General features: G+C 36.9%; 1 protein-coding gene across 1 annotated transcript in view; it reads left to right on the forward strand.

Moving 5' to 3' along the window:
• CFAP47 (cilia and flagella associated protein 47) overlaps positions 1-13,893 on the forward strand; it is a 510,608-nt gene that overhangs the window by 158,646 nt on the left and 338,069 nt on the right. Inside the window, exons 27-29 of the mRNA XM_057495502.1 lie at positions 6,841-6,941; positions 8,775-8,897; positions 10,047-10,278. Of these exons, the coding sequence (XP_057351485.1) occupies positions 6,841-6,941; positions 8,775-8,897; positions 10,047-10,278 (456 nt within the window). The remainder of the gene's footprint in view (positions 1-6,840; positions 6,942-8,774; positions 8,898-10,046; positions 10,279-13,893) is intronic.

Below are 13,893 nucleotides of genomic sequence, written 5' to 3' on the forward strand. Positions count from 1 at the left end.
TTGGAGTGGATTCTTTAGGGTTTTTTATGTACAATGTCATGTCATCTGCAGATAGTGACAGTTAAACTTCTTCCATACTGAACTTGATGTCTTTTATTTCTTTGTGTTGTCTGATTGCTGTGGCTAGGACCTCAAGTACTATGTTGAATAAAAGCAGGGAGAGTGCGCATCCTTGTCTTGTTCCCATTCTTAGAGGAAAAGCTTTCAGGTTTTCACTGTTAAGTATGATGTTGGCTGTGGGTTTGTCATATATGGCCTTTATTATATTGATGTATTGCCCTCTATGCCCATTTTGTTGATGGTTTTTATCATGAATGGGTGTTGAATGTTCTCAAATGCTTTTCCAGCAACTATGGAGCTGATCATGTGATGTTTGTCCTTCTTTTTATTGATATAGTGGATGATGTTAATGGATTTTCAAATGTTGTACCATCCTTGTATCCCTGGAATGAATCCCACTTGATCATGGTGTATGATCCTCTTGATATATTTTTGAATTTGGTTTGTTAATATGTTGTTGAGTATTTTTGCATCTATGTTCATCAGGGATATTTGTCTGTAGTTTTCATTTTTGTGGGGTCTTTGCCTGGTTTTGCTGTTAGAGTAATTCTTGCTTCATAGAATGAGTTTGGAAGTATTTTCTCCTTTCTATTTTTTGGAAAACTTTAAGGAGAATGGGTATTATGTGTTCTCTATGTGTCTGATAAAATTCAACAGTGAATCCATCTGGTCTAGGGGTTTTGTTCTTGGGTAGTTTTTTGATTACTAATTCAATTTCATTGCTGGTAATTGATCTGTTTAGATTTTCTGTTTCTTCCTTGGTTAGTCTTGGAAGGTTGTATTTTTCTAGGAAGTTGTCCATTTCTTCCAGGTTTACCAGATTGTTAACATAGATTCTGATAGTATTCTCTAATAATTCTTTGTATTTCTGTGGTGTCCATAGTGCATTTTCCTTTCTCATTTCTGATTCTGTTTATGTGTGTAGAGTCTCTTTTTCTCTTAATAAGTCTGGCCAGGGGCTTATGTATTTTGTTTATTTTCTCAAAGAACCACGTCTTGGTTTCATTGATTTTTTTCTATTGTTTTATTCTTCTCAATTTTATTTATTTCTTCTCTTTTTTTTATTATGTCCCTCCTTCTGCTGGCTTTGGGCCTCATTTGTTCTTCTTTTTCCAATCTCTGTAATTGTGACTTTAGACTATTCATTTGGGATTGTTCTTCTTTAAATAGGCCTGGATTGCTATATACTTTCCTCTTAGAACTGCGTTCGCTGCATCCCACAGAAGTTGGGGCTTTGTGCTGTTGTTGTCATTTGTCTCCGTATATTGCTTGATCTCAATTTTAATTTGGTCATTGATCCATTGATTATTTAGGAGCATGTTCTTAAGCCTCCATGTGTTTGGGAGCCTTTTTGTTTTTTCTTTACAATTTATTTCTAGTTTTATACCTCTGTGGTCCGAGAGTTGGTTGGTAGAATTTCAGCTTTTTTGAATTTACTGAGGCTCTTTTTGTGGCCTAGTATGTGGCCTATTCTGGAAAATGTTTCATGTGCACTTGAGAAGAATGTGTATCCTGCTGCTTTTGGATGTAGAGTTCTGAGGATGTCTATTAGGTCCATCTGTTCTTGTGTGTTGTTCAGTGCCTCTGTGTCCTTACTTATTTCTGTCTGGTGGATCTGTCCTTTGAAGTGAGTTGTGTGTTGAAGTCTTCTAGAATGAATGCATTGCATTCTATTTCTTCCTTTAATTCTGTTAGTATTTCTTTCACATATGTTGGTGCTCCTGTATTGGGTGCATATATATTTATAATGGTTATATCCTCTTGTTGGACTGAGCCATTTATCATTACATAATGTCCTTCTTTATCTCTTGTTACTTTCTTTGTTTTGAAGTCTTTTTTGTCTGATACAAGTACTTCAACTCCTGCTTTTCTCTCCCTATTGTTTGCATGAAATATCTTTTTCATCCCTTCACTTTTAGTCTGGCTATGTCATTGGGTTTGAACTGTGTCTCTTGTAGGCTGCATATAGCTCGGTCTTGCTTTTTTATCCATTCTGTAACTCTGTGTCTTTTGATTGGTGCATTCAGTCCATTTACATTTACAGTTATTATTGATAGATATGTACTTATTGCCATTGCAGGCTTGGATTTGTGGTTACCAAACATTCACGGGCATTTTCTTTACTGTCTGACCATCTAACTTAGCTCACTTATTACAGTATTATTAAAACAGTCTGATGATTCTTTTTATCTCTCCCTTCTTTATCTTCTCCTCCTCCCTTTATATGTTAGGTGTTTTGTTCTGTACTCCTTGTGTATCCCTTGACTGACTTTGTCGATAGCTGATTTAATTTTGCATTTTGGTGGTATTTATTTGGTCTACTTCCTTTGCTGTGATTTTATTTTTCTCTGGTGACAGCTATTTAGCCTTATGCATACTTCCATCTAGAGCAGTTCCTCTAAAATACACTGTAGAGATGGTTTGTGGGAATTAAATTTCCTCAACTTCTGCTTATTTGGGAATTGTTTAGTCCATCCTTCAAATTTAAATGATAATCTTGCTGGACAGAGTATTCTTGTTTCATTGCATTGAATATATGATGCCATTCCCTTCTGACCTGTAAGGTTTCTGCTGAGAAGTCTGATGGTAGCCTGATGGGTTTTCCTTTTTATGTGATCTTTTTTCTCTCTCTGGTTGCTTTTAATACTCTTTGTTTATCCTTGATCTTTGCCATTTTAATTATTATATGTCTTGTTTTTGTCTTTCTTGGGTCCCTTGTGTTGGGAGATCTGTGGACTTCCATGTCCTGAGAGACTATTTCCTTCCCCTGATTAGGGACGTTTCAGCAATTATTTCTTCAAATACACTTTCTATCCCTTTCTCTCTCTCTTTTTCTTCTGGTACCACTATAATGCAAATATTGTTCTTTTTGGATTGGTCACACAGTTCTCTTGATATTGTTTCATTCCTAGAGATCCTTTTATCTCTCTCCGCCTCAGCCTCTCTGTATTCCTGTTCTCTGATTTCTATTCCATTAATAATCTCTTTCACCTCATCTAGTCTGCTTTTAAATCCTTCCATTGTTTGTTTCATTTCTGTTATCTCCCTCCTGAATTCATCACTTAACTCTTGAATATTTCTCTGTAGCTCCATCAGGTGTCTGTGCCAGTACTTTTATTTTGAATTCTTTTTCAGAAAGATTGGTGATTTCAGTCTCACTGAGCTCTCTTTTTGGTGTTTGAGGGATTTTGGACTGAACAAAGTCCTTCTGCCTTTTCATGGCTATGGGAGTCATCTCTGGCAACTGGCCCATGTGTCAGCTGGTAGAACAACATCTCTTCCTTCTTGCCGGTCGCCTTGCCTTTCTCCAGTGTCTGTGCCCATTAACCAAGCACCAAGCACAGGAAGAGGCCTCTGGGTTAATCCCCTAAACTACCATTGACGGGGTGGCCTCCTGGATGGCCTAGGCCACTGGCAGGGTTCACAGGCCAGCTGCGTGTGTGTCTGCCTCAAGGATAAGGCACTTTCGTGCCTCCTGGTCTCTGCACCCTTGTCATCTGTCTGCACCAGTCAACTGCATGCAGGGAGCAGCCTCTGGGTTAATCCCCTAATCCGCCGTGTGGGGTGGGCTTTGGGATGTCCTAGGGCACTGGCGGGGGTTGCAGGCCAGCAGCACATGTTCTGCCAGGAGAACAAAGCCCCTTCATGCCTCCCAGTCTCCCTGCCTGTCTCTGCTGTCTGTGCTGGTCAACCGCATGCAGGGAGCAGCTTCTGGGTTAATCTCCTAAGCTCCTGTGGGTGGGGCAGCCCTTGGGATGGCCTAGGGTGCTGGTGCTAGCAGATGTCACAGGTGAGTGGTGTGTGTTCTGCTGTGAGAACCAAGCCCCTTCTTGCCTCCCAGTCTCTATGCTCATCTCCACTGTCTGTGCCAGTCAGCCACATGCAGGCAGCAGCTTCTGGGTCTGAGCCTGTTAGCTGCATGCAGGGAGAAGCCTGCTTGTTAAGGTGTTTGGTTGCTGTAGGCAAAGCTGCTCTCTGGCTGGTGTGCAGCAATGGTGGGGACAGCCAATTTGCCCACAGGTGCTGACAGGGAGGATGGAGCAGCAGGTTGCTTATTGCCGTGAGGGGCCTTGGATCTGCGTTACCAGCCAGGGGGATAAGGTACCTGAAGCTCCTTAAAATTCCCAGCCTTCTTGGCTGAGTGTGCTGGGACGATTTTGTCCACCTGTTAAACCCTTGTCCCTCTAAGACTTTTAAAGCGCCTGCTTTTCTTTTTTCCCAGGGCAGCCGGCTGTGGGAATCTGTTCACAGTCTTAGTCTCAGATATTGCTTTTCTGCTCCTCTAATATCCAGAGCACCATGCAGTGTGTGTCTGTGCGCCTGGGGAAGATTACTAGGGCTGGTTATTTAGCAGTCCTGTGCTTCCACTCCCTTCCCACTCTGATTTTTTTCCTCCCACCAGTGAGCTGGGGTTGGAGGAGTGCTTGGGTCCTGCCTTGTCATGGCTTTGTACCTTACTCTTTTCTGTGAGATGTTGGGTTCTCACAGATGTAGACTGGCTGGTGTACTGTAACTTCTGGTCACTCTTTTAGGAATATTTGTATTTGCTGTATTTTAAAAATCTATATGGTTTTGGGAGGAGATTTTTGCTACCCTACTCATGCTGCCATCTTTTCTGACTGTTTTAATGTATTTTTAATTATAATGATAATCAGCATATAAAGTCTCCATATTACCATGTTTCATAATTTGTATCATGTGATCCATAGAAGAATTTGGTCAAATGAGTTTTGTATATGTTAGTTATTCCTTACTCTGAGGAGCATCTGAAATGAAATGTTATCATCTTCAACAAATGGGTTTTATTAGGGAAAAGAATTAGTGTATTCTTGTTTCATTCTCAAAAATGACATTTATTTCCACTTTATTTTCCCTAGTTCCATACCATTTTTTAAATGTTTCAAGTCATAGTGCTGCTTTTGTTTTGTTCATTTGGTAGTTGCCTTGGATAGCATTATCTTACAAGCTGATTTTACCTGAGGATTCATGGATATGTGATTTATTAAATTAAGGCAGTTCTGCCAGGAGGAAACAAGTAAGGGAATAGGTGAAGTAGAACACAGAATCAATCATCCCAGATAAATGTGTAATTTAAATCAGAGTCCCATCCTCACCTTGACCCCATTGGGTTCTCTGGAGATGAAATTATACCATAGTTTTTGTCCTGTTCAAAGCAAAGAAGCTGGGCTTTCAGACTCCCACACCACATAGGCATTGGCTACAGCAGTATGCAGGTGACTATAGTCCCAAGGCAACTGGCTTTTAGTAGCAGCTGCAGTAGCCCAACAGTAGTTCTCCAAGGAAGGTTACAGTTACCCCACCATGTTCACCTGGAAGATGGGCCCAGCACAAAGAAATTAATCCTAGGGATAAGGATGGAAGAGCAGAGTGTCCACATTTGCTAGAGGAATTTTAATTTCATTTTAAGAAGGACATCATATGGAAAAACAATTACATACAGAAAAACAATGTAATCCTGAAGAGGGCAGCCTGATGCATGTATTTAGGATGATAGAATGGAATGATTAAGGTTGGTTAAACAAGAAAATGTTGAATATGTGCATTTTTATAATATTTAGTGCGCATCAACTGGGAAAGAGAAAAACAATACATTTCTTGGGAAAATATCTTATGCTACACTGAGGTGAAAATCAGTTCATTTATATATCATATATGTTTTTTCAATGTCCCTGACAACTCATTATACTTTACTTACAAACTTTTTCTTGATCTCATCCTATTGTATATTTTACTTACATTAACTTGGATTAGGACATGGCATTTTGTCATTTCACCTTGACCATAAGCTAGACCAAAGCTAGATGGGAGGGCTAATATGATAGATAGCTGAGTCAAGAGTAAAATTATCTTGATATGCTATAATGCAAAACTGAAACCAATAAGGCAATATTATAGTGATATAAATATAAAATATAATACTTCTATTGAAAAATCAGTTGCGTAAGGACAGAGTTGTCACATAAGTTAGGCAGGCCCTATATAATCGAAGAGTGCTTTGTGGCTTTTAAATACAGTAAGACAACCTCACAATGCTTTCATAACAGAACTCTCTACTGGTTGAATAACTTCTGCAGTATTGCTTTCTGTTCTCAGACACATTTAAAGAAGGACAAGCACAAAACAAAAGGTCGTCTACAGATATTACTATATGAGATACTTGAAGACCTTCTAATGAAAGAACCTGGGAATGTTCTAGATGTTTATAGTCTGAGGAAGAGAAAGCTTAGAGAAGACACAAAGACTACATTTAAATATTTGAAGGAACATAATGGGGATCAGATTGAAAATTTTGTTCTGTGTTGCTCTGAAACAGAATGTCTGAAGTTATAGCTCTCCAGATATGAAATAAGTTGTCTCTGAGTCATGGTTGCTTCCCGGTAGTGTCTCCCAAGTAGTGTCAACTGAGGCCAGGTACCATTTGTCAGGGATTCTATAGAAAAATGTGAGTAAATTAATTGTGAGGCTCCTTCAACTCTAAAGTTTCCTGAATCTGTGGACCTGCGCAATTACAAGCTGTGTTCTAGAGCACACTTGATAGTGAAATTTACCACCTCTGTTAAAAGCTTTAAACGTAAATATTCTTAAACCATTAAAATAGATATGGTAGGTGGTTAAGAAAAACAAAGTAGCTGGAAAGAAAAATGATGAATAATTCATATCTTGATCCTTAAAGGCATCCAGGATACTTAAAAAGTATTTCATTGTATTTACTGCTTCTACAAATTGTATGTTATTGAACTGCAATATTTTCACTTTTAGGTTTTCACTGCCAGTTACTGCAACAGCAGAAAACTGCATTCTTACTATTTACCCATATATGGCACTTCATCATAAGAAGCAAAAAATCATTGTAAAGAATGGTAAGTTACATAATGACTATTGTCTCTCTCATTGTATGTTTTTGGTCTGAGGCCAGCATCTAGAAATAAAGTAATTTTAAATTAACTGAAGGTTATTAAACTCCTGCCATTGCTAGGAGCTGTGATTAGCATTGAGAGTAGAACATGGCAGTGTCTCTTTATTGCAAAAGTTGCCAAGATAGATAAATAAATTAATACAAAGAAAATTAAATTGATAGCTCTGTACATGAGCCAATTTAAATGTTGGGAATGTGAGAAAGGTGCAGAGGTTAATGCTGATGTTGGGGGGTTGGGATGACTCTATAGAAGACATGACATTTGTGTAGAGCTTCACAAATGATGGTCTTGAACAGGATGACTTGGGCAAAGGGCAATATATCAAAAGCATGGGGGTGTGATGGGAGACATGAAGCAGGCAAGGTAGGTATGGGGCTGCACCACTGGACCCTTTATTCTGTAATAGTGGGACCCTTCTGCAGTTTTGAGTATTAGTGATCAAGAAAGGGGGCAATTGTTAGGATATGAGATGAATTAAAGTGGGAAAGAGAGTGGTCAGGAGACCATCTGGGAGTTGCTGCAGGGGACATGGTAAGAGAAGCTAAGAACAGAAGAGAAGCTGCTGAGCAGGAAGAGATTTGAAACGCAGGACTCAGAGGAAGATTGATGGAGTAAATCTCAGAGGAGGAGAAAGAACAGACAGTGGGAAAAAAATCCATCTGTGCTAAATAAAAACTATTACATGAATCACTGACTTTATTTGAAGGGTACAGATGTGGGTTTTTATCCCACTAGGAACTTTTTATCATTTGATGATAATTTTAAAACATACTTCCTAATTCATCCACAATGAATTCTTCTGTCATTGAATTCCCTAAGGCTCACTTCTGTAAAGTCTGTAGTGGTGTAGCATTCTGGAGATATGCACACCTACTGGGTAAAGGTTCTCTGGCAAATTCTGAATGAATTTGAACTGAAAGAGTGGAGGAAACTTAGTATATACCCACTTATGTGTTATTGCCTGTAAAATAATCCTCCCAACAAACTCGTGAACTCAGAACGTTTGGTTTCATTTTATGGATAAAAACACGTTTCAGAGAAATCTGTAGTCACATACCCATGGTTAACAGTGTAGGAGTTGTGGGCCAAGCTTTCAAATTAAATCTTTCTAACTGCACAGGCCATGCTTTTCTGATAGGAATACATCACGACTATCTATCTATACACATACAAATGTGGAATAGAGAATCCGGCGTTTGGCCAATCTACTGTATTTTCTCAGTCAGCATTGCCTTTGGTTGGGCTCAGATTATCATGGAGGCAAACTAATGCATATACAGCACTTCTAACTGGAATAGAGATTGGAAGCTGGGCAAAGTGGTGTCAGCTCATAAGCAAGCAGCAACTTCATTTCAGAAAATTTACTAGAAAGAAAGTACTTTTGTTAGTGACACTCTTAATATTTGATTTTGAGCACCATATACAGTAATTCCAAAAATGCTGGTGTAGAAATATTTAAAATGTTTTATATATCTTTGTTAAGGCAAAAGTTGAGCATTATTCATTTTCTGGTAACTTTGAAAGGCCATAATAATCACCTTGTTCATTCAATTCAGAAAACCATATCACGCTTTCTGGTTTTTTTCTTATTTGACATCTTATTTCATGTACAATAGACATTTAGACTTTTTTCTTTCATTTTATACTGTATGTGTATACATATATATATTCTTAGATATATTTATATGTATGAAATTATGAAATTCAGGTTCAATAATTTGATAGCGAATTCCCAAATGCCTGTTTGACCTACATGATCCAATATCTCATTTGTAGATAAGCATGCCAGTCCTGTGAAGACTAAAGACAATGTTTTACTTCCCCACCAAGAGGCTGGATTATCCTCTCCTGCTCCTACTAAATTGAGTGATGCTGAGCCTGCAAAGAGACTATTTGTTGGTATGTGGCAAATGTATAGTATACTGCTCACAGCCAGTTCATAACGTGATCTGTTTAATGTTATTTGATTTAAAACCTAAGCTTTTTTAGGTAATAAGAAGTCCATAAAGAAAACAAGGAATTTGTCATTAGGTGTGAGTGGGTCATCTGCTTTGGGAAATCTCACCAATGATCTAGAGCAGAGATTGTCTAACGTTTTGGATTCGCAGTATGCTTAGTATCTCTGTTTTTCCCCAAGGCCAAAAGCAGGAACCAAGCAGTTCCAGTCATTAAGTGGTTTGGCCGAAAAACCTAAGAGTAGTAGTTCATGTGTTATCCAACAGATATTGTAGTGATATTTACCTAAAATGTTGAATATCCTGCAGAGCCCCTGCAAATTTGCTGTGACATCCCAGGTACCTTCTGTGCAGTTTCAGAACTGCCAAACTCAGGGTTTGTCTTCTAATTATTTAGCTGGATCCAGTGTTGTCTTAGAGGTGAACACAGAAAAATATGTGAATTTGATGTTATTTGCCATTAACTATTCAAATATTCCTTTCTTTGGACATGGTTAACATTGAAATTTTTCATTTTTATTGAATGGACCAAATCAACTTAAGTATTGAGAGTTTTTAAGTGAGTGTGTGCTTGTGCCATTATATAGGCAGGTCTTTTTGAAAAAAAATGATAAAGTGGTTTTATATTCTTGAAAATTTTTAAAGTTCGAGATGTGTTGTTTCATTCAAGTGCTTCACTTGGATAGAGAGTCATGTTGAATCTGAAGCCAGTATTTTGTTTCTGTAAATTTTCGGGCTAAGGTTTAATTCTGGCTAATAAGTAAAGCTGAAGAATTATCAAAAGATTTTACATTTGCAATTGAAAATGAAAAGTTTCGCTTTAGGGAATGTTTTCACATCCCATTATGGCAAGCAGAAAATTTAAGTTTTAAATTTTAATTCATCTATTTTTAAAGTATTTCTGCTGGGTATGTGAAAATAAACCTATTTTCTTCTTTTTAAGATACAGTAAATGGACTCAGAATTTCTTTGAGAGCATAGAAATAATCTGTGGAGTGAGCTCTGCTTGTCTACATAGAAATAGCAGTAACTGACGGAATGTTTTACTCTATCATCAAGTTAACCCTATTTTATAAACAAATGTGAATTTTAGGAATGGAAATAAAACATGAAAGATCGAACGTGGGCAAAAGTGAAAAGTCAAAGAAAGGAAGAGAAAAGTCTATGGAAAAGGAGAAGAAAAATGAGCAATTCTTTCCTTTTGAAGAAGGAACAGAAGCATATGACTTCTTTCAGAAGGCTGTAAATGCAGCTCAGACCTGGTTCAGTCTCTTTGGCTGGCCCGAAGGACATCATTTTCTTTCTATTCCAGAGACTATAAGAAGGTAACAGCTGTATGTTTCCTTACATCCCTTGCTTCATATCATATAGTAAGATATAATCTATTTATTGACACTGTTTTAGGTGAAACACAATATGAAATAATTTATTCTACATGGCTAAATTATGAGGAGGCTACTAAGAAAAGCAAAAAGATGCAAGTATAAATTCTTTAGTATACATGTACTTTTTTATTTCTTCTAAACATCTAATGATTTTAGGCAAGCACTGAAAATCTCTGAACCACAGTTTCCTCCTGTGTTAAATGAGAAACGGTAAACTATGGGTAGGAAAAACCCTTTTAAATTAGGAACATTTGGAACATTCACATTTCTATACTACATGAAATGCCAGCCTTACTTCTAAGAATATAGTCAGGTAGGTATTAGTAGAGAAGGAAGACACTGTTTCTTTGGCACTGTCCCCTCTTTGACCATGCATTGACCCCACTCTTCCATGTGCTGCATTACTCAGCAAGTCTAAAATAGTTATACACCATTGATGTTATCAAGGCACTTAATTCTGCTGTAGATTTAAACAGGACTTTAGCCACCTCCTGTGGAATAATGTTGCTGGTATAGTGATTCTACCATAGAGCCAAGTACTAATCTCTATAAGTAGGAGTATATTAGAATTTGTGCATCTATATTCAGGAGCAAGCTGGGTTACATTAAATCCACAGACTTCCTATAAGTTATCTTTGTCATTTTTTAATTAATAGGACGATATCAGCTTCATAGAATGAATTAGCTAATATTTCATCTCCGCCTATGCTGAGGGGAAGTTAATGCAGCAGACAGGCTGAAAATTTACAGGTTTGATCATAAAATCATCTGATTCCAGGGAATTTTTTAGAGAAGTTACTCCGTTGTAACTTTTCAGTTTTCTGTTTTGGTGTTTGTTCTACTGAAATTTTTACCTATTTTGAGTAAAATATAGTGATTTATTTTCATTTTAGGGGAAACCATTAATTGGGCATTTAAAATTCATTATTTAACAATTGTGACAAGTAGCAGTGTTGTTTATATGTTTTTAGTCTCTTCCTCATTTGTAATTTTTATTTTTTCTTGCTTATCAATATTATAGTTTAATACCTCATATAAAGAATAAGTTCTTGGATTAATTTACCTATTTCTATTTTCTATTTTCTAAATCATTTAATGCTGATTTTTTACTTTATGGTTTACTTTTTCTTTAAATTTGATTTGTATGCTTAATTTTCAGGTCTGTAAATGTATCTTTTTATTCCATGTTGGATGCATCCTTCCTTCCTCTTCCTTCCCTTCCTTCTGTCTTTTTCTTTCATAATAGCATCCAGTTTTTGTGTTTTGGATGCATGCCTTCTCAAACATCTCTTCTTCAGAGAGTACTTATACTAATCACCATGATTACTGTGCCACAGGACACTTCTTTTGTATCTGCCAACTCTAAACTTGGTACTTCTCTTATGTTCCTTCAGGAAAAATAGATTCCCTTTCCTGTGTAGCTAACTGCCATGCAGTCCATCATTTTGATTTATTCCTCTATAAAGTGCCATCTATTCTCTGTCTTATAAATATTCTTCAAGGTTTCTGGTAAACTAATGGTCCTTTTTGTAATTTCAGTGGTGTTTACAGGTTGATTCCCTTTCCCCAATCTTTCTGACATTACATGAATATTTTGAGAGGGAGAGAAAATAAGCACATATGTTCAGTTTAGTATCCTGAACAGGAAGTTGCCCTTCCTTCTCATAGTTTTCTGCAGTTTTACTCTTCTGTTTATTTTATTATAGTCCCAGCTTAATGACTCCTCATTTCTGTTATTACTTTCATTATCGCAGTCTAATACCATATCTCCTGCTCAACTTATTTTGTAATATCTCTCTTACCTTGTTTCGTTAAAAATATCTTTGTGGTGATATTTTATTAATGATAATGATTAGTATATACTGGACACTCACTATGAACAAGGCATTATTGTAAATGCTATATGGGTATTAATTCATTTACTCTTTATAATTACCCTGTGAGATAGGTATTATTATTATCCCCATTTTGCTGATGAGAAACTAAAGCAGAGAGAGCATAAGTAACTTCCCCAAGGTCACTCAGCTGGTAAATAGCAGAGCCCAGGATTTGAACCCAAGCATTCCTCCCCCATACCTAGAACTCTTAAGCACCGTGCCACTTGCCAATCACTGGGGGATCAGAGTAGGATTTAGGAAACTTTAACTCTTGAAAAACATGAACTTCACCATTTGGCAATTTTGTCTTTGGCTTTACGCTGAATTCTACAACTACCTGTGGTTAGTCAGATCCATTCAATATTAAGGATACAGTAGTCTAGAATTGAAGAGGGTTATGTAATCCAAATGTTTATACGCTAAATGTAGTGTTTCAGACCAATTGAAGCTTAAAGTCCTGGGTAAGCCCTGAATTCTACTGAAGCCATGCATGTTAACAGGGAAAGTGGAATTGCTGGGCCTTACATGTCCCTCTGTATTGCAGTGTGGATACTTTCCTATGGCCTGTATTCTAATGCATTAATTCTCTCTTTACCTGATTTAGTCATTTTTAATATAATTTATAGTTCAATAACAAAATTCTCATTCTTAAGCATAGTGCATACAGTTACTTTAAAATCTGTGTCTTACAGTGAGATTATCTGGGGCCCCTGTGTGTCTGCTTAGATTATTTATTGTTTCTTTCCATTTGTATTCATCTCGTTGCTTTTTATCCTTCTTTTTTAGTCTTTGTGTGGTTACATTTTAATTCTGGGTAGACCACTTATCTTCTTAATAATTTTTATAGAAACATTTTAAGGCCTATGTGGTTATCAGTTTTTCTCCATGAAATATTTGTTTGCTTTGTTATTGACTTCACAGTATACTAGCTCTATTATATACATGACTTATGAGGAAGTTGAGGAACAAGGAAAGTCAAATAACTTCCATAAAGTCATATGGTAAAAGAGCCAAGGTTTGAGCATTGGTACTCAAACCCTTAACTAAATCAATGTACATTTTCCTATAATATATGGTATAGATCTACAAGCTGCCAAACTGCAGAACTGCCATTCAAAATGGCCCATTGGGCAATTTGATTGCTAGCAAACTGTATAGTATTAGATATAAGATAAACAATCGACAGCAAGAATTGGTTGAAATGTTTTACTTCATTTAAAATTAGCTTGCTTTGCAACTTGGTGCAGGAGGTATCAGGAAATAGAAATTGTATTGTTTTATTTAAAGAATGGATAACTAAATGGGAACAATAGTTCTGTGGACTTTAAAATGAGGATCCCCACTCATAAGGCCAATGTGCAGGATGTGCGCCTCTGAGTATTACAATGCAAATATGGAGAAAATATGTATAAATTTGTCTTTGTATATACATGTGTAATGAATACTTAAAATTGTCTTAAAAACTACTGCAGGCATTATTATCTCCCATTTATAGTCTACAAAATTAGTTCAGTGAGTTTAGATAACTTGTCATTCTTACACAGCTGGAAGGAATTGGGTCTCGGATTTAACCTCTGTACTGTTTCTCCAAAGCACTTATATTTTTTAATCAAGGTCTAAGCCAATCTTTCAGATTTGACAGTTGCAGCAATAGGTAATTACGTATATTTGAAACAAG

The sequence above is a fragment of the Manis pentadactyla genome, chromosome X (genome assembly GCF_030020395.1).
Source record: "Manis pentadactyla isolate mManPen7 chromosome X, mManPen7.hap1, whole genome shotgun sequence".
Taxonomy (NCBI): Eukaryota; Metazoa; Chordata; class Mammalia; order Pholidota; family Manidae; genus Manis; species Manis pentadactyla.